A 27,904-nucleotide genomic window follows, 5' to 3' on the forward strand; every position below is an offset into this window, starting at 1 on the left:
TTCTCTCGCAGCATTGTGGCCCCGCGGACCTCAGAAGAGCCTCGCGACCATACCTGTCCCAAGCGTCTCAAGCGAAGTGTGATGAGTTGTTGGTGAGTTGTTTTAAATTCCCTGACGAACAGGTGAGGCGACAGTCCCCCTTTGTATGCAGCCTGCAATCGACAGTGTGACATTATTTTGCCTCTCCGTTTCGTGGATGTTTTTGGCGCTCGGTAGGCCACGCAAGGCCAAGGTTGACTTTTGAAATCCCTGTTTAGGTCTGTGACTCAGAGCTTCAACACCTGCAGGGTTGTTGTATCTACTAGACATTGTATGCCTTCAGAAGGAATACGTTCATATTTGTCATAGTTTGCTTCAGCAAATTGAGCTTTTACCCCATCCTGCTTGTGATTTATTTGACTGTAGAGTTGAAGCATGCAGTTGGGTCTGATTCCCTCCAGATGGCGGCATTTCGGTGCCTTTCCAGGGGAAACCCAGAGCCGAATGTTTTTGCATGAGTTGCTACCAAGCAAGCTCCAAAAACACATAACTACTGTGATGGATTTTGTAATATAGTGTTACAAGGCATGGGGGATTAAGATCAACGAGACTTTTTGGGGGGAGTAAATTAGATGATTGATATTCCATTCCATTAAACAACGTTAAATAGCCTAATGTAATGTCATAATGTAAAAACAACCATGGCCTTTAATAATGTTATTGTCTGGATAACCAAAAAAGACAGACACTTAAAAGCAAGTCGTGAATATGACGACGCGAGTGATATTTGCACACGTAGGCTATGAATGACAGGCGTATAACACCGCGGTTATAGAGACACAGCTGTGACTGCGTGGATTCAAGAGTGTAATTACAGGTGGCGCAGACAGACACGATCTTTGTATAGGCTGCTGCGTGTTTATGAGCAGCAAAACAACCCTGATCCTGGATCAGCATCCCGGATTTGCTTCCCGCCGCGTCGTAAACGGAGTCGCTCCGGCGGCGACCAGAGAGGAGATGTTTCAGTATGAAGTCTCACTCTGTCTGCGTTTTCGATCTGGCATGGGGGGGGGCTTTTTCAAAGCAGTGCAAACAAGTAACGCATTCGGCGAATTTGGGAGGGGGGACAGTATGTTTGTGTTTGGGCTACTCGTAGATTAATAAAGGCACACATACAAATTAAAAAAACGCCTCATTGTCTGGTGTGAATGTACAAGTCGGCGTAGTGAAGTGGTCCTTGTGGACATGTGCGAATTACAATGACGAGTAACGACATGCGGCGTCCTTTTAATTAATTAATATCGATGTTAATATGGTTAAAACAGACTTATTGTGCGTGCCAGACCAGTCACTATGGAAACTGCTCTCCCGACAGTCGCCAAACTGCAGTCGGAGCGACGCCCACTTCCCCAGACTTTGGAAGGCGGGGCAGAGAGTGAGGAGTGATTCATCTTCGCACACAGAGACGATCTCTGCGCAGGGCGCCGTGTTTACAGCGAACACGGCAGACTGCAGACGGATCGAAGGAGCCCGCGTACGTACCTGTGCGTTAATCTGTCTACCGACGCTCAGCTACCTACCGACGGAGGCCATTTGCATAACCACTTGACCCGAGCCCAAGCAATAGGGTCAAATAATCCGTTTTTCCGCTGATATGAAGGCGAATTACTCCGACCACAACAACGCGGTGCGTGTGTGCATGATGAGCGGCTGAGGAGGAGGAGGAGGAGGAGGAGGAGGCTGCGGTCTGAAACTAGATTTTTATCCTGGATATTTCGGAAGAAACGTCGTGTCGTTCACATCAAGGAGGCTGCGCATCAATTTAACATGTTGCTGTGCGCCACAGACAGTCTCTTTCCATCCCGGTTTTAGGGAGGGTTGGACTCGTATTCTGCCTCCCGAGGAATTCTCCAGCAGCCGATGGCCGTTTTTTCCTCCGGATATGGAGCGCGAGGATGCGGATCACACGGGGGTCCCCGCCGCCGGGTTCACCGCATTGCTTTCATCACACACACCGGTGCGGCGTTGTTAAAAAAAAAAACGATGAATGCGTATTTTCTTGCCAGAGGAATAAATCCGTGATTTGTTTTGTTTTGTTTTTTTTGGTTTGGACTCGAGGAGGCTCTCCCCGCTAGCTATTAGCTCCATTAGCCGGCTAACGGCTACAAAGCTGGAGATTTAAAGAAAAAAAGAAAACCGCTTTTTTAAAACAATTCTGAGCAGGTTTTGCCCACGTCTCCTCCCGCCCCACTCGACACATGTATCCGCAGGGTCTGGGAGGGTTGACTCGTCCAGGAATGAGGTCTCGGACGGAAAGGAGCCGCTTGACCTTGTTTTGGGGTCTGATGCTGGGTCTGTCGTCCTGCCTCCGGCCCAACACCGCAGAGAGTAAGTAATGCTACCACACACACACACACACACACTAAACACACACGTTGCTCTTTCCACGCGCCGCGAGTGTGTGAAGACGGTTCGCTTTCGTTACACGAAGCTGCAGCAACAACAACCTCCATGCTGTACTATGCACCGTGTGAGAGTGCACGTTGTAAATGGAGGAGGCAATGTTTTTAATGCAATTTATTACATTTGTGGAGAAAATAATCAGAAAGATGAGTATTGTAAATGATGCTTTACATCCCAACGTGGGGTCATGCGACTATATGGGTTCATGCGAGTTTTGAATTGGCCTTAATAAGTCTACTGCATATTTATATAACTCTAATTTGATTATAGTGGGGGGAACACATTTAAATATGTGCAGAGAAGTGGTTATTCTGTGATGTAGACTGTAGAAAGTCTGGTTGTAATATTGTAACTTGGTTTTTGAGACTCACCACAGAAAATGGGTCAGTTTAAGTGTTTTGGTAAATCAAGCTATTATATATATATATATATATATATATATAATGTGTGTGAGAATGTCAACTCTGAGTCACACACAATGTTGGTGAGTTAGAATACACAATAAGTGGATGGCATCTGTGTTCTCTGTAGGACTTGAGACTTTAAAGGACGGGTAATCGAGTTGGGTTTGGCTCATCTTCCTCCACATCCAAAACAATTCCTCGACCCCGTGTCAGGGACCGTGACAGATTCACTCCCCGTATCCGCTCCGTTCGATCAGACGTCCCGTCCACAGGCACACGCAGACACTGTTTCTGTCTGGGTCGTTGTCGGGAGCAGGAGGTGTTTATCACAGGGTCATTTGTGATGTTTTTATTGCCCTCTTTATTTGGTGTACCACATAGGTAAAGGTTCAGTTAATTTTCAGTCATATGTTCTGAACCTTTCCAAGGTTTCCGATGAGACAAAGTAGACGTAAACGGAGTGAACGCAACACAACAGAGATTGTCAGTTTTTGACTTTGTTCTGTGTGTTGGTGTTCTTTCCGAAAGGGGTTTCTAATGTAATACTAATAACTCAACACTCCCGGTCTTTTACTCTCCTCTACCAAACAAACTCGGGGATACCCTGACATTGGAAATATTTTTGCGAATACCAGGCTGCTGCAACATCCTCCCCTCAGCCGGATGATGTTAACCACAAGGCTGAGGTCAGAGGTTGTAGTTCAGCGATAATCCATTGAAGTAAACCATCAGTACTTTGAGGTGGACTTTTATTGAAGCTCACAACTTCTCCTCAACGTGTAAACCCTCAAATCCAATCCAAATTATTGCTTATTTTTTATCTCCTAAAAATGTAAAGAATTCTAATTTTTTCCCATGTTTCCACTGGGCTTCCCTGATGCATTTCATTCACCGCGAGGCGTCGGTAAGGGGTGGATGTTTAAAGGGGGGGTGTTTGAACCAGGGTTTTAAAATAGAACCAGCGAGGCACGCAAAACAGACTAAGTTCTGTTGATTGGAAAGAGTGAGAAGCTTGTGAACTGTGTGTGTCATGGGGTTTACTGTTCACCCCCTCCTAGTGGTGACAGGACAAACCTGGAAGAAGCAGATAGGTTCTCCCATCAAAACGTGTGTGCGTAAGAGTGTGTGTGTCTTGTGTGGCCAAACTCTCAAGCATTCCCGCTGGTTTGCTGTATCAGCTGGGACGAGAGGGTTCGGGTAAACCGGGGTCAGCTCTGTTCAGCTGCAGACGCTGCCTTTTTCAGAGAAACCAATCGAGTTGTATCTGTCAACAGTGATCTTGTTCTTCTCACCTTGCCTCTCATGTGGAAAAGTATTTATTAATTACCCCTCCCCCTTCTCTCCTTCGGGCAATCTGTCACGAACAGGATGGAGAAATGTATGAAGTGGCAGCGAATTTGCTTCCCATTTCTCGGCCTTGTTGGACTTCTCGTGGATTTCCTCCGATTGTCTCGGTGCTGCAGCCAGTTGAGGGAGAGGAAAAAAAGGTTATCAAAATCAAAATATTTGATCTGGAGGCTCATCGAAGCTGCAGAGATAGACCTGTGTACTCAGCTGTTTAGAGATGTGTCAGTGAGAGAGGAGAGGAGAGGGGGAGTTATTAAGCCGCTACACCTGCCAGCGGTATTCTCGCTTAGCTGAGCTGTAAGCTTTCGATCGGACGCTTTTTGTTTGGCGTGGTCTAGGAGCAGTTTCCCATGAAAGACAGCAGGGGCCACGGAGGGTGAAAGCTCCCCGGCTGCGGTGACGCCGCACCGCCAGCCGGCGCGTCGTCTCTCAGGCCCGGCTTGTATTAACAGGTATGCAGCTCGCTGAAGGCTGCTGACAGTGTGCACTGACAAGTAGATTATAGAGAAAGACATAAAGGGCATACCAGCGCACTGCCTGCCTGCCTTGAATCACACTAGAGGCATTTAATAATGGCTCACAAGAGGCTCGGAGAGAGAGAGAGAGAGTGAGAAAAAGAAGACTGAAAGCTCTCAGCCGTTTTGGTCCAAAATGCCGACAGCTCTCTGTTTTTATGGGAGAGCTAAATTATGCCCGATTTTTTTATTTTTTTTGTTTTAAATGCAAAGAAAGGCGATGGGGCTTTATCATTTTTTTTTTTACCACAGCTCCAGTGTGCTTGGAAACTTCTGCCACAAGTGGGGTTGTGACAGAGGTCGACCGTGGGAAAGGTTGTACGCTGGGTGTAGTTGTTGACTGTGGAAATATATGCTTTTTATTAAAAAAAAAATAAAATTGGAGAAAGAATTATAGGACAATCTTAAAAACTGGCCCATCTTTCTTTTTCTTTTTTTTTCAGTGAAGAGATCTGCTTCTATTTGCCCTTTCTCTCTCTCTCTCTCAGCGTCTGTTGCTACTTTCTGTAGGCGTTTACCTATATGTGCTTGAAAAGGATCAAGGAGCGTTCCAGTTGGTGGCCTTGAACTGGATGATATGTGTAATGTAGGGATGACACTTTCTCTTTGCAGGATCTGATCACAAAGCTTGTTTTTAAATCTCTAAGCAAACTAGGTCTAAAATGGAGCGCTGACTGTAAAGAGATTCAATTTGCACACAGACCCCCCGACTCGAGATGATACACATTTAAATGAAACCTGCACCTTTAACAGGTGTCATTTGCAGTCATAGACCACGTTCCTAGACATCAGCATACGGTTGGTATCTTTCCTAATAACGATGTACAATATATTTCTGAGCATGTCCTTTAGTTCCCCAAATGGAAAAGTACAAAGTGGCACAAAAGTTGTCTGGAATTTGACCTTCCGCATCAACAAGTTGACTGAGCTCTATTGGACAGGTGTTACTTGCACACACACTCGTGAGTTTTATTTGTTTTATTACATACCTGCAACTTGCATTGGGGTAGTGTCATAAAATCCTAGTTGTCTCTCTTTTTGTGTGTGTGTAACTGACCCCAGAGCTGCTGTTCAGTGGATAGGTTTGGACTCTTTGAGCTGCACAACCTAAAGATCTTGAGATGTATATGTATACGTGTTCTGATCCAGAAATACATTATTACAGCTAAAATTGAGACAACTGAGAATATGAAATGGTGATTGGTGTGTGTAACTGGTAAGACCTGTTTTCAGTACCATGTTGTGCTTTGCTGTCAAACCATGTGAAGATGGCTTGGGGAAAACATTTCCATTGCCAGCAGAAGGGTTCAGAGTGTTCTTTTGGAAATTAAACATGGTTCCACCTCAGTAACGGAAATACTGTTTTATAGTATTCTGCATTGAGACATTTACTCGTACTGTGTAACTTGTCTTTCTGCTCTTTTTAAAGGGCCACCGTGAAGCAGTTAGGGCAGAAATGTAAAACCCTTTTAATAAGCATGTTTTCTTTAGTGTATAATAACCTGAAAATAAGAATATTTGGGTTTTTGTCGAGGGAACCAGTGCGATGCTAACTTTTGTGGTACCTCATCCTTGCAGGGTTCCCTGAATCCCTGCAATTTATTTTCTTCGATTATACAGAGACATCTAGTGTGGGAATATGCATCGCCGTCGGCACTTTGCTCTACGTCTATGTCATTGGGTTGGGAAACAAAACATCTATCACTAACACCAGCCCGAATGTTTATTTATAAAAATGTAGTAATTAAGAAAACAATTACATGTTTGCCTGTCATGCACCGTCTCTCCCAAACCTCTCTGCGTCATCATCGTACAGTAAAACTTTATGGACCGGTTTTAAAGTACTGGTGTGACTACCTGTGAGCTGCTCGCGTGAGTTTTCCATGACTCACTTCCTACCAGCTTTTGAAGTCTGAATCCTCACACTGATGTGCGATAATGGCCTCCATGTTTCTGTGGGTGCTGCTGGGGCTCGGGCCAAGTATTGTGTAGAGCACAGCACACAGGTGGGAATACAAGTCGGAAGGGCAAACACTCTCACGCCGATCATCACCGATTTGCCGCACCAAACTTTTTCTGGTTCGGATTCAGAGCAGTGTCTTCTTCTACTTTGCTTTGCGTTCAAAGTATTTCTTCGTCTAAATAGAATCAGAGTCTACTGTAAAAAAAACAAGTGCTGCCCGTGTGGCTAAAAACAAATGTAAACAAATCTATTTTGCCCTGAACATGAAATTGCATAAATACATGTTTTTTCAATTTGTTCACATCAAAGGGCAGACAACCGTCCTTTGTTGTCCGTCCTTTGATCAAAAGCCCGGACATATTCACTTCTGTGATCTAGTGCATACACTAGATCACAGTGTATGCACAGACTGCTGCAGGCGGATACACTTCCAGGAGGGGGCGCTGCATTGCACGTACAGCTGCTGTTTTTATCCACGTTAGCAGCGGCAATGCTGGTCTGTCGGTCCACAGCTTTAGTCCAGGCTGAAATCAAAACGACTACCGGATAGATTTCCATTTCAAATATACATTCATGGCCCCCAGAGGATAAATCCTACTGACTTTGGTGATCCCCTCACTACCACGTGGTTGACATCTGAGTGAAATGTATTTCTAACGACTGGATGTGTTGTCGTGAAATTTACCACACGTCTTATGACTTTAACCCTTTTGTGTCGTGTTTTTTTCGGGAAAAGTTCATTCTAACTTCATGACCGCCTAAAAAGGTCCTGTTCGGGTGGGCTCAACACAGACGTGACCCTCTCGGCCGTCCGCAAACCAATGGGGAAAGTCACGGTGACTACATCCACTTTAAAAAAAAAAAAAATTAAAAAAAAAATGCAAAACTAATGACATTCCCCTCAGCGGCACTTTGAGTTCAGTGTTAATAAGCTAATGTTAGCATGCTAACAAGCTAAAAAGACAGGTGAACGTGGTACACATAATACCAGCACGTTAGCATTTTAGCGGAGTTGTTGCCTCGAGTGTTGACCCGTGTTTCATGAAGAATGATGATTTGCTTGCCAAACGTCTTCCGTGATTCATTTGATTGATTGAGTTTTGTCACGTATACTGTATTTGATCAAACTAGAGCGTCTACATTTCTCTCAATAGACGATGTCTTTCATAGTGGAATAGTTTCTATGCCTTTGATTGTCATTGTGCTATAACAGCTCCATCACAAGAGCAGAGCGCTGTGACGCAAGTGGAAACAAGAGCAACTACAATGTGAACGTGATTGCGGCGAATACCTGAGCTTGAATAGAACCTGACTCGCGTGTTTACTTTGTCACGCCATGTTAAGATGGCATTGAGAATGAGAACAGCCAGGCAAACATGTTGTGTCAACAACCGCGCAGCCTCAAGTGTACCGTCAATATTTAGGAAATGCACAAACAAGCATCTCTTTATAAATATATATAATATTACCAGTTTAGAAATTTGAGAACATTGTTTTGTTAATTGCTCCGTTTCAATAGCCATTTATTGCATGGAGTGTGTAAATACATGATGATGTATCCAGATCATTTGCAAGAATGTGTCCTTGTATAATTGTTCAGCCTTTTGATTTCGCCAAGACTTTATATTGTGATGATGAAACTGTTTTGATCCCCGAGGAGAGCCTCAAATGAAAGCGGAGACATTACTAACAATCGAGCAAATGAGGTTTACGTTACCTGTTGACTTTGATGCATTACAAGTTTTTGTTTTGTCTCCCTCCCCGCAGTTTGCGGCCCCAGCATCGACATCGGGAATGACATCACCGAGTTCCGGCGCCTGGAGAACTGCACGGTGGTGGAGGGCTACCTGCAGATCCTCCTCATCGGCGACAAGAACAACAACAACGTCCACCAGGATCTCTTCCGCTCGCTCAGCTTCCCCAAGCTGACCATGATCACCGACTACCTGCTGCTGTTCCGCGTGTCCGGCCTGGACAGCCTGAGCACGCTCTTCCCCAACCTCGCCGTCATACGCGGGCGGAACCTCTTCTACAACTACGCGCTGGTGATCTTCGAGATGACCAGCCTGAAGGACATCGGCCTGTATAACCTGAGGAACATCACCCGCGGCGCCATCCGCATCGAGAAGAACCCCGAGCTCTGCTACCTGGACTCCGTCGACTGGTCGCTCATCCTGGACGCCGAGTTCAACAATTACATCGCCGGGAACAAGCAGTCCAAGGAGTGCAGCGACGTCTGCCCGGGCATCATGGAGAACAACCCCCAGTGCAGGAAGACCATGTTCAACAACAACTACAACTACCGCTGCTGGAATTCCAATCACTGCCAGAAAGGTAACACCGGCTGACACACACACACATACACACACACACATATATATATATATATGCACGCTTGCAATTGCTTGCTGGGGATTTGAATTGCAAATTGAACACGCAGACAGTCGAGCCTTTGGCCTGATTTGCGCGGTTGTGAATTTGGGAGTGTAATGAACGGCTCTGTGCCTACAGCTGTGGCCTGCTACCTGTCACTTTAACTGCTCTGGCTGTTGTGTTTTGGCTGCAGGGAAACAGGGAAGCAGGGAGGGGGCTGTTGCTATGCCCGATCGACTCGTCTTGCAGATCTTTGCTGTAATACATCTCAGGTGTTTATCCAAGAGCTAAACGGAGGTATCGGTGGAGTGTGCGATTTAGCTCTCGGCCCCTTGTCGCCGCCGAGCGAGCTTTTCCGAATGCGAGCAACTACCGGCCGTCGAATGACAACCTCTGTTTACTGACATCCTCACAAGAGGCAGTAGCTCACATATTCAGGTGTCTTGTGTCGGTTCCATGCGAGTTCAATCCAGATCTGCCTGCAAAAATAACTGAATCAAAGCGTCTCAAGTTTAATCAAACCACTCCAGGGCGCGATGGGTTTGAACCTGACCTTTTTTAATTTTGTGTTTACGACTGCAGCGTTTTAGATGACTCGTTTCAGACAACATGTTTTGACTGACTGACTGACTGTGTGTGTGTGTGTCTGGCCGAGTTGTATTCCCCCGGGTGACTGGCGCCTTGCTGCAGACTCAGCATGTTGATGTTTTCGGTCTTGTGACATGGAACGGTCGCGGGACCGGTCCTGGATCGCTTGCATGTGTGCACCTGCACCGTACAGACGCACGCCGTCCAACACGAATCGTCGGGAGCGGCAGAGTGTGGGAGAGAAAGGACGGACGGTGGAGGAAGACGTGTTGGGTGGATGGATGAGGGAGGTGGAGGAGGAGCAGAGCTCTGTGCAGTTTATCATTTCTCACGTCAGCAAGAACACACTATAGAGAGAGAGTCCACTAGACCTCTTCTATTTGTTAAAGTAGTAAATACCGCCGTGTTGAAATACTCTGTTACAAGTGAATGTCATGCATTCACAAACACACTGAGGTAAAAGTATTAGCATCACATACTTAAAGTTCTCATTATGCAGGATGGTGGCCCATTTCAACTAGTAACTAAAGCTGGAACACAAATGTAAAGTACAATATTTGCCTCAGAAATGTTGTTACGTATAAAGTTTCATCAAATGAAGATACTCCTGCTCCTCCAAAAGGCGCTTTGTCGGCATAAACAAGGATGTGGTAAGGATGTCATGTGTAACGGCTCTGCACACAGAGTACAGGGCCATCTTTCTGTCTCCACCCTGTCGAGACTAGACCAAAACATGTTTTGTTTTTTTAGAGTCAGGGCTGTGAAGGACAGGAACTGTATTTGGATGTTTTTTTTAAATAGGCAACAACTAAATGCCTTGTCTAGTCGTAATAATTCTATTACCAGTGCTAGTGTGACAGCTGCTGCTTCTACTGTTTCTCTTACTACTACTACTACTGCTTCTTCCAGTGAGTTTACCACAGTTACTAAAGTAACTACTGTACTAAAGTGTTGGGGGCCACCTGGAGTGCTGCAGGAATGAGTCCCAATACCCAGACATTAGTTTACTTTAGTTTATACTCGCGTGCAAGCCTCCGCAGATGACGTCATCGTCAAATGTAGATTTTAAGCTCCAAGAAACAACTTGCAAAGCTTCATGCAACAACGGGGGAAGTAAGCGTTACCATTTTTTGCACGACCGGTTCCCTCTAAAATAAAAAAAGGCGGTTGCTAACAAGCGGCTAAATGAGACTACAAAACGCCGTCACGGCCCGCCTTTATCCGTAATACAGAAAACGAACAGCGATCCGCACTTGGCCTCGTGGTCAGAATGACTGGACGGATGAGATGCTTTTAGGCACGGCTGGTGTGTTCTGTGTTCACTTGGCATCTTCCTATCCGAACTGGTCGACGCTTTTTGTTCAGTCGATTTTAAGCGGCCTAAAAATAGAAGGAACGGAGAACGACCCCGCGGAGATGCATACGCAGCCAACCCCAACCCGGGGGCGGCGGCTCCTGAGGGAGTTTGTCGGCCGGGGCGAATCATTTGCTGCTGCCGCTGCCTTTTCAAACCGCATTGATCTGAAAGCAACACGAGCACCACTGCTCTCGCTGCAGAGGCTGCGTTGTTGTGCTATTGATTGAGCATTTCATTGGAGAAGTCTGGTGTTGCTAAAACCAGGCTTCATTAAAAAAAAAAAAAAAAGGCCGATAGCTGGCTGACCAAACAGTGCTCATTCCCCCTCAGTTGTCTGCTTGGATGCTGCTTGGATCCTGTCTGTTTTGTCCCAGTATCCGCAAACACAACACAATCTGATGTCTCCGCCGACAGCGCCCCGTATAACGCTTCAGGAATCTTATCTGGGATCTGTTGTTTGAGTGTGTGCCTGGCTCACAGGCCCTCTGCCGTGCCGGCGTGAGAGTCATCTTTGTATTGTGGAGGCATTTTGTTTCCAGACCCCGGCCATTCACCGGATCAATACATGACGGAAGGGGGAAAGTGTTTCCATTGAGTTACTATAAAGGACCTTCTTTCAGCCCGGAACTCATTCATAAAACTGTTACAAGGAAAAGAGGGTTCAAAGCCTGTTTCCCTTCCCTGGGAAAGTGGAGTTTTCGTTGTTTTTTTTGTCTCGTGGTGGGGGCTACATTCTCCCATGTTTACTTCCCTCATTTGTTTTTTTGGGCAATCTGGTTTGGGTGTTTTGTCTCGTTCATAACTCATGGGCTTCTTCTAAAGAAGAGCAATGTCCGTGCATACTGGGAAACAAACACACACACTCTTCTCTCTCTCTCTCTCTCTCTGTAACACACACACACACACACACACACACAACACACACGCGCTCTCATTGAGCAGCATGGGGGATGTTTTTCCGGTGCTTTGTTTGGTCTGAGGAGATGAAAGCACATCATTAAAGTACAAAGTAGGTCTTCAGGGATTTACTGGAAGGATTTTTTTTTTTGTGGTCTTTTGTTAACCCCTGGCTGAAGGGATTACACATTGAGGCGTTGTCAGTTAAGACACAAATCAAGTATGGCAGCACATTTCTAAAGTTTATGCCTCTTTGAAAGTTTTGGGCACATGCGACTCAGGCTAGGATCGGGCCCGAGGGGAAAAATAAAAAACTTTTGGTTCACTGTAAATCACAACAGTGACAAGCTTAGTGCTTCATCACTTCTATTCAGCAAGAAAATCAATCAGGTGTGGCTTAATGGTGTTTAAGACACATGTACCCTTAAACCTTAATTGCGTTTTATATGCCTCTCCCTCAGGTGTGTGTGTTGATTTGAGTAAATTGGAAAATCTCAGCTTATAGGATAATACTTTTAGCATTAAACGGGCGATTTTTCTAGTTCTAATTAAAACGCTGACTACGATGCCATGGCATCAGTGAAACTATGCATTAGCTGACATGCGGGCGACGCACTCTCAGCTGTGTGTGTGTGTGTGTGTGTGTGTGTGTGTGTGTGTGTGTGTGTGTGTGTGTGAGAAAGAGCGCTGACGACTGTCACATAACAGTGAGTGATTCTCCCACATCGCTTTTTTCTGTTTTCCTCCATGAGTGGCTCGTCTGTAGTGAGGGTCTGATATCAGCTGTAGGAGTAGTGCACAGTGACCACACCATTAGGGCGAGGCGATTGAAAGCATTAACACAAATTCAAATTAATCTCTAGTCTTTGCTGCTTTGAGTACATGCTCTGTGAATATACGCTGCCTCCGTAACAGAGAAGACCAAATCGTTGTTCAAAACATACAGGTAGTGCCTGTTGCATTGTGGGTATGATGGCAAATTGGCGACGACATAACATGTCTGAGTTTACGCAAATATGTTGCTAAATTTTAAAATAACACACGTTAATTCTCACACATTCTTGCTTTTTGTTGCTGCAACAAATGAAAATCCATCGCTGTTCCCCATGTAGTGCCTGGTCCTGCCCCCGCTGTGCTGTGATTGGCTACTACTGGTTAGTACAGCGGTGCTGTTATTGGTGGGTTTTCTGGCGATAGCCGCGCATGCAGAACAACTGCATAAAGGAACAGCGGAGTTAGGGTTTGAGTATGTGGTGTAGACAATATTTAAGGAAACAGTGGAGAGGGTGGAGGTGATTTTGATGGGAGTAAGTCGCAGTGAGGGAAGCCCAGCTCCAGCTAGCAGTGATGTCATGTTATCCAGACAATCTGACTTGAGTGGCCGAGCGCTTACGCCTTAAGCAAGCCCAGTGACTACGAGTTTCCGCTGAAGTCTGTCTAATCTCTGCTATGATTAGCTCTACACGTTCATGCGCTAAGTCCAGACACCCACCCACTCACTCAGTCGATCTGCACACGCTAGTCATTTCAGGGATTGATGCAGCTGGCGTGGAGCCATGTGGTCGTCCCTACGAATCCCTGTTCTGAAAGGGAGTGAGGAAATGCTCTTTCCTTCACGTCTACTGCAGAGATGCCACTAAGGACCAATGCAGACAATGCATTTACTCAACAGTCTGCATTACCCACTGTCAGGTTACCGTCTGAACCGTGTCGGTGTGTCCTTTCCATTCACAACCAGGCTTTTTATAAGGCATGCACAACTGCATATATTTAACAGCAAATGGCACAGGGGACGTCTCTTGTGGCTGTTCCCTGTTATAGCATGCTAAGAGCTAAAGAAGCTAACAGACAATTTTAAAAGCGGGAAAATCCTCAAATTTGAGAAGCGTGAGCCAGATTTTCAAGTTTTGCTTTAAAAAAAAGAATCAACTTTTAATCAAACGATTAATCAATTATCAAAATATTTTGTCAGCCGTTGAATGGCCTAATCGGTGGGGCCCTTTGATCTCACAATGTGGCTCCTGGCAGGTATGCAGAGGAGCGATACCTGCCAGAATTTGAGAGGTAAAAAGGATGCGAACCGAAAGTGAAATATGCAAAACAATCTATGTTATGCTCGTAAATCTTTCACGCCTGAAATATTTTGACGTCAGCATCGTAGTCGCTTCTATTCCTATTTTTAGATACTCGTAGTTGGAACATTCATCCCTTTTTGGTTTGAATCCAGGCTTTGAAACTGCTAGTCACACCTTCTAAAATAAGTCCTATGTGGTTAACTGGTACCACTCTTCTTGTCAGCAATAAAATGTTAATTAACACTCGATAACATCTCTAAAGATATCCTTTGGAAGTTGTATTATCAGTTTGAGTTGTTTTCACTCACAGCTGATATTCTAAAAGCAGTTATTGGTCGTGGGAAAAAAAAAATCCCAACAATTGATGGTGCACAACTGGTCCCCCGTACCCGTACCCAGAACCCAGAGGCTGTCAGGGCTGGTAATTATAGGGACGACGGCTTTGTAAACCAGGCACATCCATGCCTACTTTTAGTGAACAGTCACACCCATCCCTGGAATTCCTGGAAGAGAACATTACTGGTTTGGCTGTGTTGAAGTGCCTACTGTAATTATGTGGCCTTTAATTGTGCTCCGTTAACACCGTCGGATCGGGATGAGCCGTGACCAAGGACCGAGACGAGGCTCTTGTTTGTGGATTCTGAGGCCGGTTGCAATAGTTTATGTTTTGTTTTGAAGGCTCATTTCCCATCATTTCACTCTGTTGTGATCACAGTAGAATTACAATGAATGAGAATGAGAAGAAAAAAAGCGGTGAGTCAGTCTATGTTGTGTGTAATGTGCTTACCGTTCGTCTGTATTTGCCAGGTTGTGACAAAAACACAAACTGTTTATACATTTATCGTATCGTATTTATTGATGATTCTGTTCTTTTTTGGGGGATTTGGGGAAAAAGTAGGATGGGCCAGGAGGCTTTACTGCCACTTTACACACACACACACACACACACACACACACACACACACACACACACACACACGGATAGCCGCGACAATGCTGGGCATCTTCTCAACACATGTGACGGGACGCTGCTTGCCAGCATTCCTGCCGCATTTGACCTTTCACTAATCCCCTCGCTAGAACGACCGCTGTCCAGTATTTTGTTCGCAAGCGTTGCTAGGCTCAGGAGGCCCGGGGAGCTCTCCGAGGTGTGCACGGGTCTTGCTAGTCCGACAGCAGATATCCTCACAGCTTGGACGAGTGTCGTATTTTACGCCTTCCCCGAAGCCAGAAAACGCAGATGCTCATAACGTTAGCTAGCTTAACACGTTAGCAAAGAAGGTTGAATATCAATTATTATTAATTCATGATATCCAGTGTATGGATGGAGCCCACTATGTCCTGGCACGCTTTAAACAAATGGAAAAGCAGAATAATTTAGTTTGATATGAGGTCATGATTTTTTTTCCTTCTTCTTCCAAGTAAACTGTGTGTGTGTGTGTGTGTGTGTGTGTGTGTGTGTGTGTGTGTGTGTGTGATAAAGAGATCTATCCACCCACTATTTAAATAAACACAATTTGACTCAAAGTGGACCGATGAAGGTTAAACCAACTTGTGTTTGTGAAATGAATCTGCTGTAGAACATCTGGCATTTTATACTTTTTAAAATTTAGAAAAGTATTTTTTTAATTTTTTTTTTTTTTACAAAAGCAGAGTGAATGTGTTAAAATCCAACAACCTGATATAACAAAGAGGGACCCAGTCCAAGTGAAAATAAAACCAGAGAGCGTCAGGTATGGTGACTGTTGATATGGAAACCTGGGCTCAGTGCCATGTCCTTTCTCTCCTGAACAGAAACGATGTGATATTTGGAGAGAATTACTGTAACATTGCCTTGTTTCATTATGAACTCCAGTTACTTGCGTCATTGCAGCAACAATAAAGGCATCACGTATATAAATCATTTTGGGTTTGGACGTTTATTGTCCAACCGTAGTTCTGAGCTGCAGCTCCTTTTGGTGCAAATGTGGAATCACTCGTGATGACAGAGCATCATCTGTATTTACTGAAAACAGCCGTGCTGATCCAATGCATTCGTCAGAAAGTTGAGATTGTCTTCTTATTAACTGGACTTTTGAAGCTCAGTCGTCCTCCTCCTCCTTTTGCTGTCACAGCTCAACACCATGTGTTCCCCATGGGTGTGGAAAGAGAGCGTTGGAGGCGGGGGCCCCGTTTGCACTGAGGGTCTTAGTGAACTGTGTTTTGGATGATAAAATAGTATTACAATAACAACAATAAAGTATTCTTATCATGGCCATTGTCGTTCTGCTAATGGAGTAGCTAATGGTAGTCTGTCCTTATCTTAACTTATCTCGGCGCCGGCGGTATCAGGGAGCAGCTAGCGCGATAGCTCCCTGGGAACCAGCCTGTTATTGCCTGACCTCTCTGGAGGCTCTGGGGGACGAGCGTGTTTGATTCGTATTTTTCCACGTCAGCCAGCCGGGGGATGCCAAGAATTCCTTTTGTCTGTCGTGCTCTCGTCGTGTCAGCTGATCGGACAGATGTGCGTCCCCAACAAGTTCCACAAGGCCAACGGGTTGGCTCTGTTGTGACTCGCTTAGACGGAGTGTTTTCCCGATGTTGTTTTCATTTGCTTTGACTAGAAGATAATGACGGCCGATAATGGTCAACGCTGTTGTACAATCCTGAAGGAGAATAAACTGTTGACTTCTGTCCTTCTGTGATAAGCCTTCAAACTGGACTTACTGGTTTCTAATTCATCTTCTCCCCAGTACACTGTGGCGAAATGCCGGATACCCTTGCAGGTGTTTTTCCAAAACCATGACTTTAACAGTAATGTCAAGAAACAACTTTTCTGTGGCCTGGTCTATCTGTAGATGCATCGTTTTATTCAAATGTTAGTTTCTGTTTCATTAAATAAGTTTAGTTTCTCTACAATCGTTCCGTGCTGCTGCAGAAGCACCTCTTGGCGCTGCTGGTTCCCCGGGTGGGAGTCACCGCTCGAGGCCATCACGCGTAGCTACAGGTGTATTGACCTGTATTTATGCTGCGCAACACGACTCGCCAAGCATACCAATGAGATCTGGTCCACAGTCTCAGGAGCCGCAGTCCGTCTTGGTGTAATTACGAGGTGACAGGCAGCGGCGCGTGAACCCATTGAGAGAGAGAGAGTGAAGCTTTTCGTCACTTACATGGGAAAGATGGCTTCACCTTGCATTAGCGTTTTCCCACTCAGAGCAGCCTGTAATTATCAACAGGAAGCGTCAGACCACTCGGCTCCCGCGGGACGGCTCCTCGCGGCGTGTTGGGAGGAGATCCGGCCCGACGTTCGATGTTCTTGTCAGCAACACTGTGCAAACTGCAGCCCTTTACCTGCGCTATAGAGCAGGGCGCTACGGCAGCAGCGTCCGCCTTAGTGTCCAAATGAAGTTAACGTCTGGTTCCGCTAAAGAAGTGGAGCAAATTCCTTTTTGGAGTGGGGTAAACCCTCTTGTTCATGATTCATTTAATCAGGACAGGACCCAGTGAAGCTGTCTCTGAGTCAGCCTCCCTGACTGGCAGGTTGTGGCGCCCAGCGGCTGTCTAATCGGTCTAATGACCGATCGAACCCGCCGACTGGTTTTGTCCGGTGTCGCGGACCGCGAGGCTCAAGAGGTGAGCAGGACCGCCATGGAGGGATGTGAATGGACTGAAATAATGAGATCTTTGTTCTGCTTAGCGACTCGGCCTGTAGACGAGACACACGAGACAGAGTGTGAGCGAGACACACACACACACACACACACACACACACACTCACACACTCTGACTGACTGGTTTTCTGAACGACAGATTCACTGACTGAACCTACACACTGACGGACTGCGTGGCCGTAACAGAACTGGCTTTGTACGAGACTGGAAACACAGCCATATTGTTGTGTTTTCTGTCTTTCATCAACTTCTTGTTCAATCTGAGGACATGTACTGTACTGGTCCTGTTCATTTCCCCAATTCAGTGTACAGGAAGGCGCTGTGTAATGGGTTTAAATACGGCTATGTCGTATTATAATTAAAAACTTAAAGGACGGGTAATAATAGATACTCTGGCTCTAAGAAGCTTCTGTCACGTTGAATAGAAATAGTTGCTTGTATTTTCTGTATTAGCTGAAAGAATAATGAATAAGCTGACATGTTCATAGTTGTAAAAGAAAGTGGCCTGTACATTTTTTTTCTCTCAATTACTGTGTGTGTGTGTGTGTGTGTGTGTGTGTGTGTGTGTGTGTGTGTGTGTGTGTGTGTGTGTGTGTGTGTGTGTGTGTGTGTGTGTGTGTGTGTGGAGATTTTACTTTCTGCATTCACAAATCCTACAATATTGACGTTCCACAATTACTGAAACGTTTTTATTTCAAACTAGTCTTCTAAGGAGAGTTTTTGATATTGACGTGAGGTGAACAAAGGGGTTGTTGAATATAATTTTGAAAAGTACATAAGCCAGACCAGTCTTCAGTTATTGATTATGTTGAGAGCATGTTCAAGTTGTCATTTTAGACGTCATGGTGCAGCCTCCAAATTACAAAACCAAATCATACAGGAAGTTGAGGGAGCCCCAGGGGCCGGTTCCTGGCAGTCTTGGTCACCAGGGCAACACGATTAATGGAAAAAGAAAGGAAAAAAAACATTACAATCCCATTATTGACGACAGACATTTCCATCTAACATCCTGATCAAATCGAGTCATTCATAAAGCTCAAAACCACACGTTTGAACTCGCTTTTGATGGTTTTTGATCCCGTTCATGAAACAGAATTCATAGTATTTTGCGTCACCTCCTCTACTCTGAACCCCAAACATGTAATTTATTTAACAAAAAGAAATCTAGTCATAATATTTAGGAGAAAGGGTGGCTCCCATATGTATTATCTATGTTTCATTGAGACAAGAAAAACAGCCTTTGACATGGCAACAACTGAGGTTATTAAAGATGCCAAACCTCAGTTTACACTTCTGAATTACAGTAACCGTTGAATTTCCCGTCTGCGCCGTTGGAATTGAAGCCAATAGATCTCTATCTGTGTTTTTGAATCAACTGCGCTGTCATCAGTCTAGACATCTGCCTTTGCCTGTTATTGTTGTGCTGAGTAGTACACTGCTAAAGCCTGGAGCGGCAACTGTGTCTCTGTGTGCGTGTGACGCGCTGTTCCTGCAACGCCGCAAGGATGGAGGCTGAAAACGAGGATTAACAGTTAGAAAAGGCTTTTAATTCTTCGCTGATCACGCAGGAGAGAGAGAGAGAGAGAGAGACGGAGGAAAAATACAGTCCACCTGCTGCGTTTTGTTGTTTAGCCAGCCAGCTAAGATATTCAGAATTTATGAATGACTCTAAAGTCTTATCTTATTATGGCTGCTATGGAAAATGAGTTTAGAAGCAACATTTCCCGTTGTTTAGCTGGTGATGTTGAACTGTTTCCCTGGAAGTCTTTATATGGGCTTCCTGGCCCACAGCAGCCTGCGTAATGACCACATTAAAAAAGGGGGGGAATTGTTTTACTGTAACTTTCCACAACCCTCCCTTCCAATGTAATACCTGAGGACACAGGGAGAAACAACCCATGTAGATTGATTCATTACTAAAAGATGTATGGAAACAGTAACATTTTATAATACTTCCCCGAATGCTCCCCCCCCAAAAAAGAAGCTCGCTTGAGGTGGTTTTGCCTTTGTCGAAAAATGGATAAAGAAAAAATGGATTTTCGAAATAAATTGTCACGCGGTAAACATTAAACTAGCACGTCTGATTTGCTGTTTCCGTCTTGTCGGATATTCCGTGTGAATGCTCGTCTTCGTCTAAGACGTCTTCCCTTTCCGTCTGTTCTCGGCCTCTGCTTCCTCTCTGCTTCCTCTCTGCTTTTCTGGCAAAATGACTCCCATGTGTAGCCGTTGGTGGCAACATCTGACGGCACTGTAGCAGAGATCAATCACTCCAAACCAGTTGATGGGAACGCGCCCAGCTCACATTTCTTCCTCGCTTGACAATTTGATGGATACATGGCTACAAACTAACTAACAGACATGGCAACACTTGTCATTACGGGACCCAAAACTGAGCATGATTATCCCCCAAAACCTAAGACAATATACATGTGTGTCGGGTGAAAGTGCAGTAAAGAGGGGGAAGCTGGGATCCATTACGCTGCAGATGTCCAGTGGAATGCTGATGTGTTCATGTGCTGGTCAGCCAGTGAGTTGTGTTCAGGAGGCTGCGGACTTAACGGCTTCGGTCTGAGCCAAAACTTCCGTCGCAGATTATCCGCTTCCCTCCCTCAGCGTCCTCCGTCTGCCAGCCCGAGGCTGTACATTACCACGCCGCAAAACCACACCTTCGGCACACAGTTGGCATCGCCGTCAGGGGTTTCCTGAGCAGGTGTGCCTGTATGGGTTCGACTTACCAAGTCAATCTGTATTTGGTTGTTGTCAGTATCATATATTTGGTTAGAGCAGTGTAGACTGAGGAGCTGTGCAGTAATTCAGTGTGATGATAATGAACCATTGTAATATAGCAACAAAAAAAAACGTAGAATTACATAGATTTTTATTTCGACACATAAGTGTAAGCATGCTTTGTTCTAAATATGGACACGCTGGTGATTTCACAGCTCATAAATGTGTCTTAAAATGCTACGCAAATAAACATAATCATTATTTATTGGAGCTGCCACGAGTCGGTCGGCAGAATAAATATTCAGCAACTATTTTGGCAATTGATTAAACGTTGAAATAGTTTTTCCAGCATGTGATGTGCAAATAGAAACGTGGATATTGACTGGTCTTACAAGATAATATCTCATCGTATTTCATCGTTTTTAGCGTAAATCATGCGGATAATGCGTGCCTAAAGGTGCCTTGATTGCGCTGACTGGCAAAGTTCAACTGTGCTTTTTATGGCGGCCATTTTCTCTATAAACACACTTCCTTTCAGCACTAAGCTCCAAGTCGGAGAGGGAAAAGATCAAGCAGATTGTTGGACCCTCTCCGTTGCGTTTCAGGCCCCCGGGAATGACTTCCTATTCCAATTTGACATCTGTCTTTTGGAGGCTCCCCACAAAGAGCCTGAGCAGCTCTCTCGGCATCACTTTACCCATTTTGAGCAAACGGTAGTAAAGCAAGTCCAAGTTGCGGATACCCTGACTCACATTCATCCTGGAGTAATGGATGCATCACTGGAACATAAGCACGGGGAGCAGAGGAACGCATCTCCTCCGTTCTGCAGCCGTCAATTCCTTTGACGGAGGCGACGTGTTGCAACGTGTTGCAACGTGTTTCGCCGTTTCTATCACTCAGGGTCCTATAAACAACTTTTATCCCTTTGTTTAAACACAGTCCTGGCTAACCTAAATCGATGACATAATCAGAATTAGCGGGGGGGGGGAGGGGGGGGGCATTGAGTTGTTGCTGTTGCCTCTCCTTTTTGTTTATGCCTTGCAGGACACACACACAAATCATTTCAAGCGGCAATTCAAAGTGTTTCCACAGCGATTCCTGTGTGTGTGTGTGTGTGTGTGTGTGTGTGTGTGTAGCTCACAGTCTCGGCCTGGAGCGTCTCTGTGTCATGTGCAGCCATCGAGCCACGGTCAGGAAAGCCGTGTTAAAAGTCTTCCGTGGACGCGGGTCGGTCCAGCGTTTTTTTTCTTCTTTTCTTTCTGGAGTGTCTCAATCAGTTTTCCCCGTCATCAGTTTTTACAATATCCTCCTTATTTAGAGGGACACACCACAGCAACTGGAGGAGTTATTTGTAGCAGCGCTCCGTGGAAAACCCGGAGCGGAGGGGCTTTTGTGTCACTGTGGATCTGGGACTCACGCTACTGGGCTCAACACCAGTCCGCCCAGCAAACAGCCGTGTCCTCTAATGAGCAACCTGTCACAGGATGACGTCTGTTAGCTGCATTTACATCTTTTCTCTCTTTAAATGTAAGAAACTGGCATACAAAGTGGTTGTTTTGAACGTGAAGCACGTCTTGTCGTAAGCCGGGTTCAGAGGGATGACGCATTTACATCCGCGTTGTCAGACGCTCCACTAAATGCAGATCATTTCTTTATGAAGCGTAGCCAGTATAGCCAGAGGGCAAATTGAGGCTGACTGGTCTGTTTGTCACATGCTGACTTTTTCTAAAGTAGAGAAAATGCCCCGTAGCTGTGGGGGTTGGGGGTGTTTTTTGTATGCTGGATTTAAAATGGGAGTCGCGAGAGAAGCGAGGTTCTGGCAAGTGTTATTAGTGACCTGTTGAGCTGATGTGCAACATCTGGCCGTGGACAACTTCTCCTGATCCAGTTCAAATGTCTTTGTGTGGTCACCCGCAAGTCTCTCTCTCCAGCTTTGCTAAATTAGCACGGCGTAGCTTGTATTGTGTAAATACGAATATCCGAATTGGACAGAACCATATCTGTTGTGTGAGTACTGTGAAGTAGTGTTGCACAGATGTGTCAACATTTCTTCTACTCCTCTGCATAGGTGTAATACTTCTCTGTCTCCCTCTTCCCGACAGAGTGCCCGGAGAAATGTGCGCGTCAAGCGTGCACGGCGGACGGCGAGTGCTGCCACCCTCAGTGTCTGGGCAGCTGCACGGCTCCCGGGAGCGACACGGCGTGCGCGGCGTGCGCACATTACTACCACCAGGGGCGCTGCGTGGCCGACTGCCCTCGCGACACCTACAGGTTCGAGGGCTGGCGGTGCGTCAGCAAAGAGCTCTGCTCCAAAGTCCACCTGCCCGACTTCAACAGCTTCGTCATCCACAGCGGAGAGTGCATGTCGGAATGCCCGCACGGGTACATGCAGAACGCACCCGACAGGTGAGCCGCCATCCTCCCCTGTGGGTGAAGTGGAGCCAATGGGTGGAGGTACTCGCAATTGTTGGCCTGACATCAGCACCAACTCCACAGCCTGCTGTTAGTTTCCATTCTAAATGACTGAATAACAGCCAGAATAAAGCGTGGTTACTGTAGAGGCGACCATCCATCCATGGCCACATTATAAACCTGTAGTTGTTTGGTGAAATAATAAAGGTTTTCTAGTTAAAACTCTCTCCTAGACATCATTTGGCTGGCGCCGTCAAACATTGCCGTAAAATCTACCAGAGTGGGGGAAAAGAAATGTAAAAAATAAAGGTCAGGGGAGAGATACAAGACTTTAGAGAACGAATGTACGTCAGTAAAACGACACCTGTCCCCTCTACCTCTCTCCCTGTCTGCCTCCAGTATGTTCTGTAAAGCCTGCGATGGTCTGTGCGATAAAGTGTGCGACGAGAAGATCATCGACTCCGTGGATGCCGCTCAGTCTCTCAAAGGCTGCACCATTATCAAAGGAAACCTGCACATCAACATCCGCCGAGGCCGTAAGTACTGCAAGCCGAAAGTCCAGCATGCAGCAGCAGCAGCGCGGCTACGGTTGACGCTAATAACCGTTTCCACGCGTCCGCCGCTGCCGTCGCTCTGCAGGTTCCTCCGCTGGCCGTGTTGACATATTGACAGATGACGCCTCTGGATTTTTGTTTTGAAAACACTCCTGACCAAAGCGGTTTTGTGTTTCGCTGATAACATAAATAGGTCCACAAAGCAGAAGTGATGACGAGGTTAGTCTAGAGCAGGGCTTTTGAACAGTGTTGCATTTCCAGATGTCGCCTGAAAAATCTGAAGGAGGATGAGGATGAGAAGAAGGCTCAAGAAGGAAGGGAGGAGGGATAGAAGGGAGGAAGATGAATGCAAGTGAAAGAATTGAGATTACATATTTAGCTGAGAAGGGATTTCTAGTAAAACAAAGATGTCAAATCTTGAGCGGTCTACAAGTTATATTATAGTACACTATAGTACTTTACAATTCCAGAATTTCGGAAGCATGAATGTAGAAATAGATCAACACAACAGGTGGGAAAATAAATAAGAACTAACAGTAGTCTGTGGGCGTCTTTGTGTTTAGACAACATGGTGGCAGAGCTGGAGAGTTTCACAGGTCTGATCCAGAGGGTGACCGGGAACGTCCGGATCCGACACTCCCAAACTCTGAGCTCGCTGGCCTTCCTCCGCAGCCTCCGGCACATCGATGGAGACAACCTTCTGGATGAGTAGGGGGACGGACACACACACACACACACACACGCACACGCACACGCACACACGTTTCAGCCCCAACAGACATCCGTTGAGACGGTTCAGTTCTACTCTTCTGTAAATATATTTTACTGTACAGTTAATCACCTGAATACGAATGTGTTATGGTGAATAGTACTCGGCTCCATATTCAGTAGACTCTACTCTTATTCTATTTCTATGGTTCATCAATCCGAATAATGCAGCATGAGGGTTTTTATGTGGCCAACGAGGTCATCGCTTAAAGGTTGGCAGGGTGGAGAGACGAGGAAAAGGATGTTGTGACTGAGGGTGCAGACTGGAACGTGTTTTATGTCGGACAGGCTTACTTGTTTTGGGTTGGTAGCTGTGATATTATCATTAAAAGTCTTTTTTTTTAATTTATTTATTTTTAACTGGGAAAGTAAATATAGTGACTAAAAGCTAACGGCAGGTGTCCCAATTTTTTTCCTACAAGACCTTGAATGCAGCACAGCTTCAAAGCAGGCCTTGGAAAAGGTTCTCTCAGGGTCACGCAGAGTCCTTCACTCCCTGCTCCGTCTGTTTATCCTTGACTTCACAGGAATCTCACTGTCCCACGGCCCACATTGCTGTCATTCCTGAATGTCTGAGTGTTACCCAGCAAACTGCACCTCCTCTCCTCTTCGAGCATAACAAGAAAAGCAGTCCCTGGTTAACCTCATTCCCTGGGATTGTTTTATCGTACTGTGTCCCCCTACTGTCTAACTGGGTTAAACCACCAGAGCTTTACTGAGAAGCACTCTGCTGCTACCTTTTGTACAACTAGCATAGAAAGTTGGCCTTCAGCTTGGAACGAATGTACACTTGAGAAGCGCTTCGATCGGCCGTCGTTCATTCCTCTCCTCTTCCCCTCCAGCATGTACGCCTTCATGGCAGTGGACAACCAGCAGCTCCAGTATCTTTGGGACTGGAAGCAGCACAACCTCACCATCAAGGCGGGAAAGCTGTCCTTCAGGGCCAACCCAAAGCTCTGCATGTCCGAGATCCGCAAGATGTGGGATAAGACGGGAATCCAGGGCCGCTTCGATGAGAGCGATTTCCGGAACAACGGCGACCGGGCCAGCTGTGAGTGTCACTTGAGCTTCGGTCTGAAAAACCCCCCAAAAAAAACAGTTGAAGGACTTTGCTAAAACCCTCCCTGAGCCTGATGCTGCTCTGCACCACTATCCTCTATCTGTTGACGAGACTAATGGGTGCACATACTAACAGAAACATGTTAACGTTCCCTCCCTCACTCCCGTCTGCTCAGGTGAAAGCACGATCCTGGCGTTCAAGTCCAACAGCACCAGCAGTACGAGGATCAAGCTGACCTGGCAGCGCTACCGGCCCCCGGACTACAGAGACCTCATCAGCTTTATCGTCTACTACAAGGAGGCGTAAGTTGTTTGTGAACCTCCCAAACCGTGGCTGGTACCTTTTTTCTTTCTACTGATTGTAGCAATGATAGAAGCTGGAACCTTGTCGAAGGACTTGTTTCAAGGCAAAAATCAGGGGCCAATCGGATCCTCGCTCTCAGGTTAATTAACAGGACTTAAACTTGACTAATTAATAGCCAATTTTCCATCCAAATGAGTGCAAATGTCAAACAAATTTGCAGAAAATCTAAAAAAGAAAACAGATTTTTATGCAAATATTAGGAGTTGAGCTTGTTGGGTGCCATTAACCCTCTGAACCCTAAGCAGTTTCGGGGCATTTTCTGCTCCTGTGGCTATGTATTTCACTGAAATGTTTTAGTAATGCACTTCTATGGAAACAACACAATCATGGCTGGAAGTAGAGTTAACTCAAAAATGTCTTTGGTTTTGGGTTGCTAACTGATAATAGCACTGAAATTGTCAAAAATAGTTACCAGCAAAAAACTACTAACTAGCATTTTATTCTATTTTACGATATATTGCGTTATAATGTAATGTTCTAAATGCATTTCTAAAACGATGGAATCTATATTGTAGTCTATATATGTGCCCTCAAGCGTTTCTAGAAGCTCTGCTCTGCGTGAACCTCTCCCACGTGACTCAGGCGAGTTCATCGTGGCTTCTTAGATGCGCTGATGAGCACAGAATTTAATGTTTTCTTTCACAGGATGCAAGCGGTTCATTTGGTGCGACATTTTTACGAAAAATCACATTTTCATTCTTCAATTTGTTTGCCTTTCCTGGTGGAAGCGTTGCTTAAACCACTGCAGAAGGAGAGGCTCCATGAGACGTAATTAAAAAGAGCACCGGAAAAACCTTTATGCGATATTTTGGTTATTTTCTATATATTTCTTCATGTTTTTTTGAAGCTACAAATGAATGGTAAACACTCTCAGTGTTTTGTAATGCCGTGGAGGGTGTGTTTACATCACTGATTTGTAAACACAAGAATAAAACGGGTGTATGTTAATGCAAATTGACAAAGTTAATAACTGATTTTGAACCGCGTTCCCTGCAGGCCGTTCCAGAACATCACCGAGTTCGAGGGGCAGGACGGCTGCGGCTCCAACAGCTGGAACATGGTGGATGTGGAGCTGAGGGAGGACAAGGACTCTGACCCCGGAGTTCTGCTGTCCAACCTGAAGCCCTGGACGCAGTACGCCGTGTTCGTCAAGGCCATCACACTCATGGTGGACGACAAACATTTGCCGAGTGCCAAGAGCAAGGTGGTCTACATCCGCACCAGCCCTTCAGGTAAATGAAACGCCGAAGGTCAAGGTTAGGAGCGGCCGACGGCTAGGCTGCGGGCTGCGTCGTCACAGTAGATATTACAAGTGATTGCAAATAGCAGGGAGGCGCTAAAAGAGCGAGACTGATATTTAAAGCAGCCTATGACTGCAATTAAGGGAGAGCGTCATCTTACACAGCGACAGTGACTAACGCGCGGGTCAGAACTCGTCGGCTACATGTTCCCGTCCACATTGCTGCTGGTTTCTCACATGAGCGATTGGTCCGTGACTGCAGTGCGTTCACATTTCTGCATGTGATCCAGACATGGTGTGTGAGGAGAATGGAGAGGAAGGCTGTTTTAGTAAACACAGCTGCAACTCAAAGAGATGGAGGGAGAGGCCGGGGGGGGGGGGGGGGGGGGTGGATCTGCAAGACGGGATCAGGAGTGATTCAGTGTCGCGTGTCTCTTTCAGCGCCCTCCATGCCTCAGGACGTGCGAGCGTACTCAAACTCCACCACGCAGCTGGTGGTGCGCTGGTCGCCGCCCATCTCGCCAAACGGGAACCAGACTTACTACCTGGTGAGGTGGCAGCAACAAGCCGAGGACCGAGAGCTGTATCAGCACAACTACTGCTCCAAGGGTACGAAACGCAGAAACTCTCAACTTCCGTCGCGAGTAAATTAGGGAGAACGCCTAATCACGAAAACACGTCTTCTTCTGCCACCTCCTCCTCTTCTTTCAGAGCTGAAGATCCCCATTAGGATCGCCGCCATAGGCGTGGGAGACCAGGAGGAGGACACCAAGCCCACCAAGCCAGATCCCGACGGGCCGAACAAAGGCCACTGCTGCCCCTGCCCCAAATCAGCCGACGACCTGAAGGCCGAAGCTGCCGACGCCTCCTACAGGAAAGTCTTTGAGAACTTCCTGCACAACTCCATTTTCACACCGAGGTGAGCGGCTCATTGTCATCGTCTTCCAGGTCTTCAGTTGGGCCAATAAACCGTTAAAAAACAATAAACGGTTGATCAACACGCGTTGAAAATCTATTTTTTTTTTAAACTCTCTTCTAAATTGTGTTTTGGCTTCTGTCTGATTCCGCTGCCTTTTTCGCTTCAGACATCTGCATCGCATTATCTCTCTTTGTCTCCACACACACACACACACACACACACACACACACACATATGCAGTGCTCTG

At 46.0% G+C, this 27,904-nt stretch overlaps 1 protein-coding gene across 1 annotated transcript in view; it reads left to right on the top strand.

The window, feature by feature from the left end:
• Positions 1-2,276: 2,276 nt before the first annotated feature.
• Positions 2,277-27,904, top strand: part of igf1rb (insulin-like growth factor 1b receptor) — a gene marked incomplete at both ends in the record, with an annotated part of 31,677 nt that continues 6,049 nt past the window's right edge. Inside the window, 10 exons of the mRNA XM_079217204.1 lie at positions 2,277-2,367; positions 8,439-9,005; positions 22,444-22,747; positions 23,153-23,289; positions 23,871-24,015; positions 24,918-25,126; positions 25,311-25,437; positions 26,495-26,730; positions 27,180-27,347; positions 27,450-27,657. Of these exons, the coding sequence (XP_079073330.1) occupies positions 2,277-2,367; positions 8,439-9,005; positions 22,444-22,747; positions 23,153-23,289; positions 23,871-24,015; positions 24,918-25,126; positions 25,311-25,437; positions 26,495-26,730; positions 27,180-27,347; positions 27,450-27,657 (2,192 nt within the window). The remainder of the gene's footprint in view (positions 2,368-8,438; positions 9,006-22,443; positions 22,748-23,152; positions 23,290-23,870; positions 24,016-24,917; positions 25,127-25,310; positions 25,438-26,494; positions 26,731-27,179; positions 27,348-27,449; positions 27,658-27,904) is intronic.

This window comes from Taurulus bubalis (genome assembly GCF_910589615.1).
Source record: "Taurulus bubalis genome assembly, chromosome: 4".
Taxonomy (NCBI): domain Eukaryota; kingdom Metazoa; phylum Chordata; class Actinopteri; order Perciformes; family Cottidae; genus Taurulus; species Taurulus bubalis.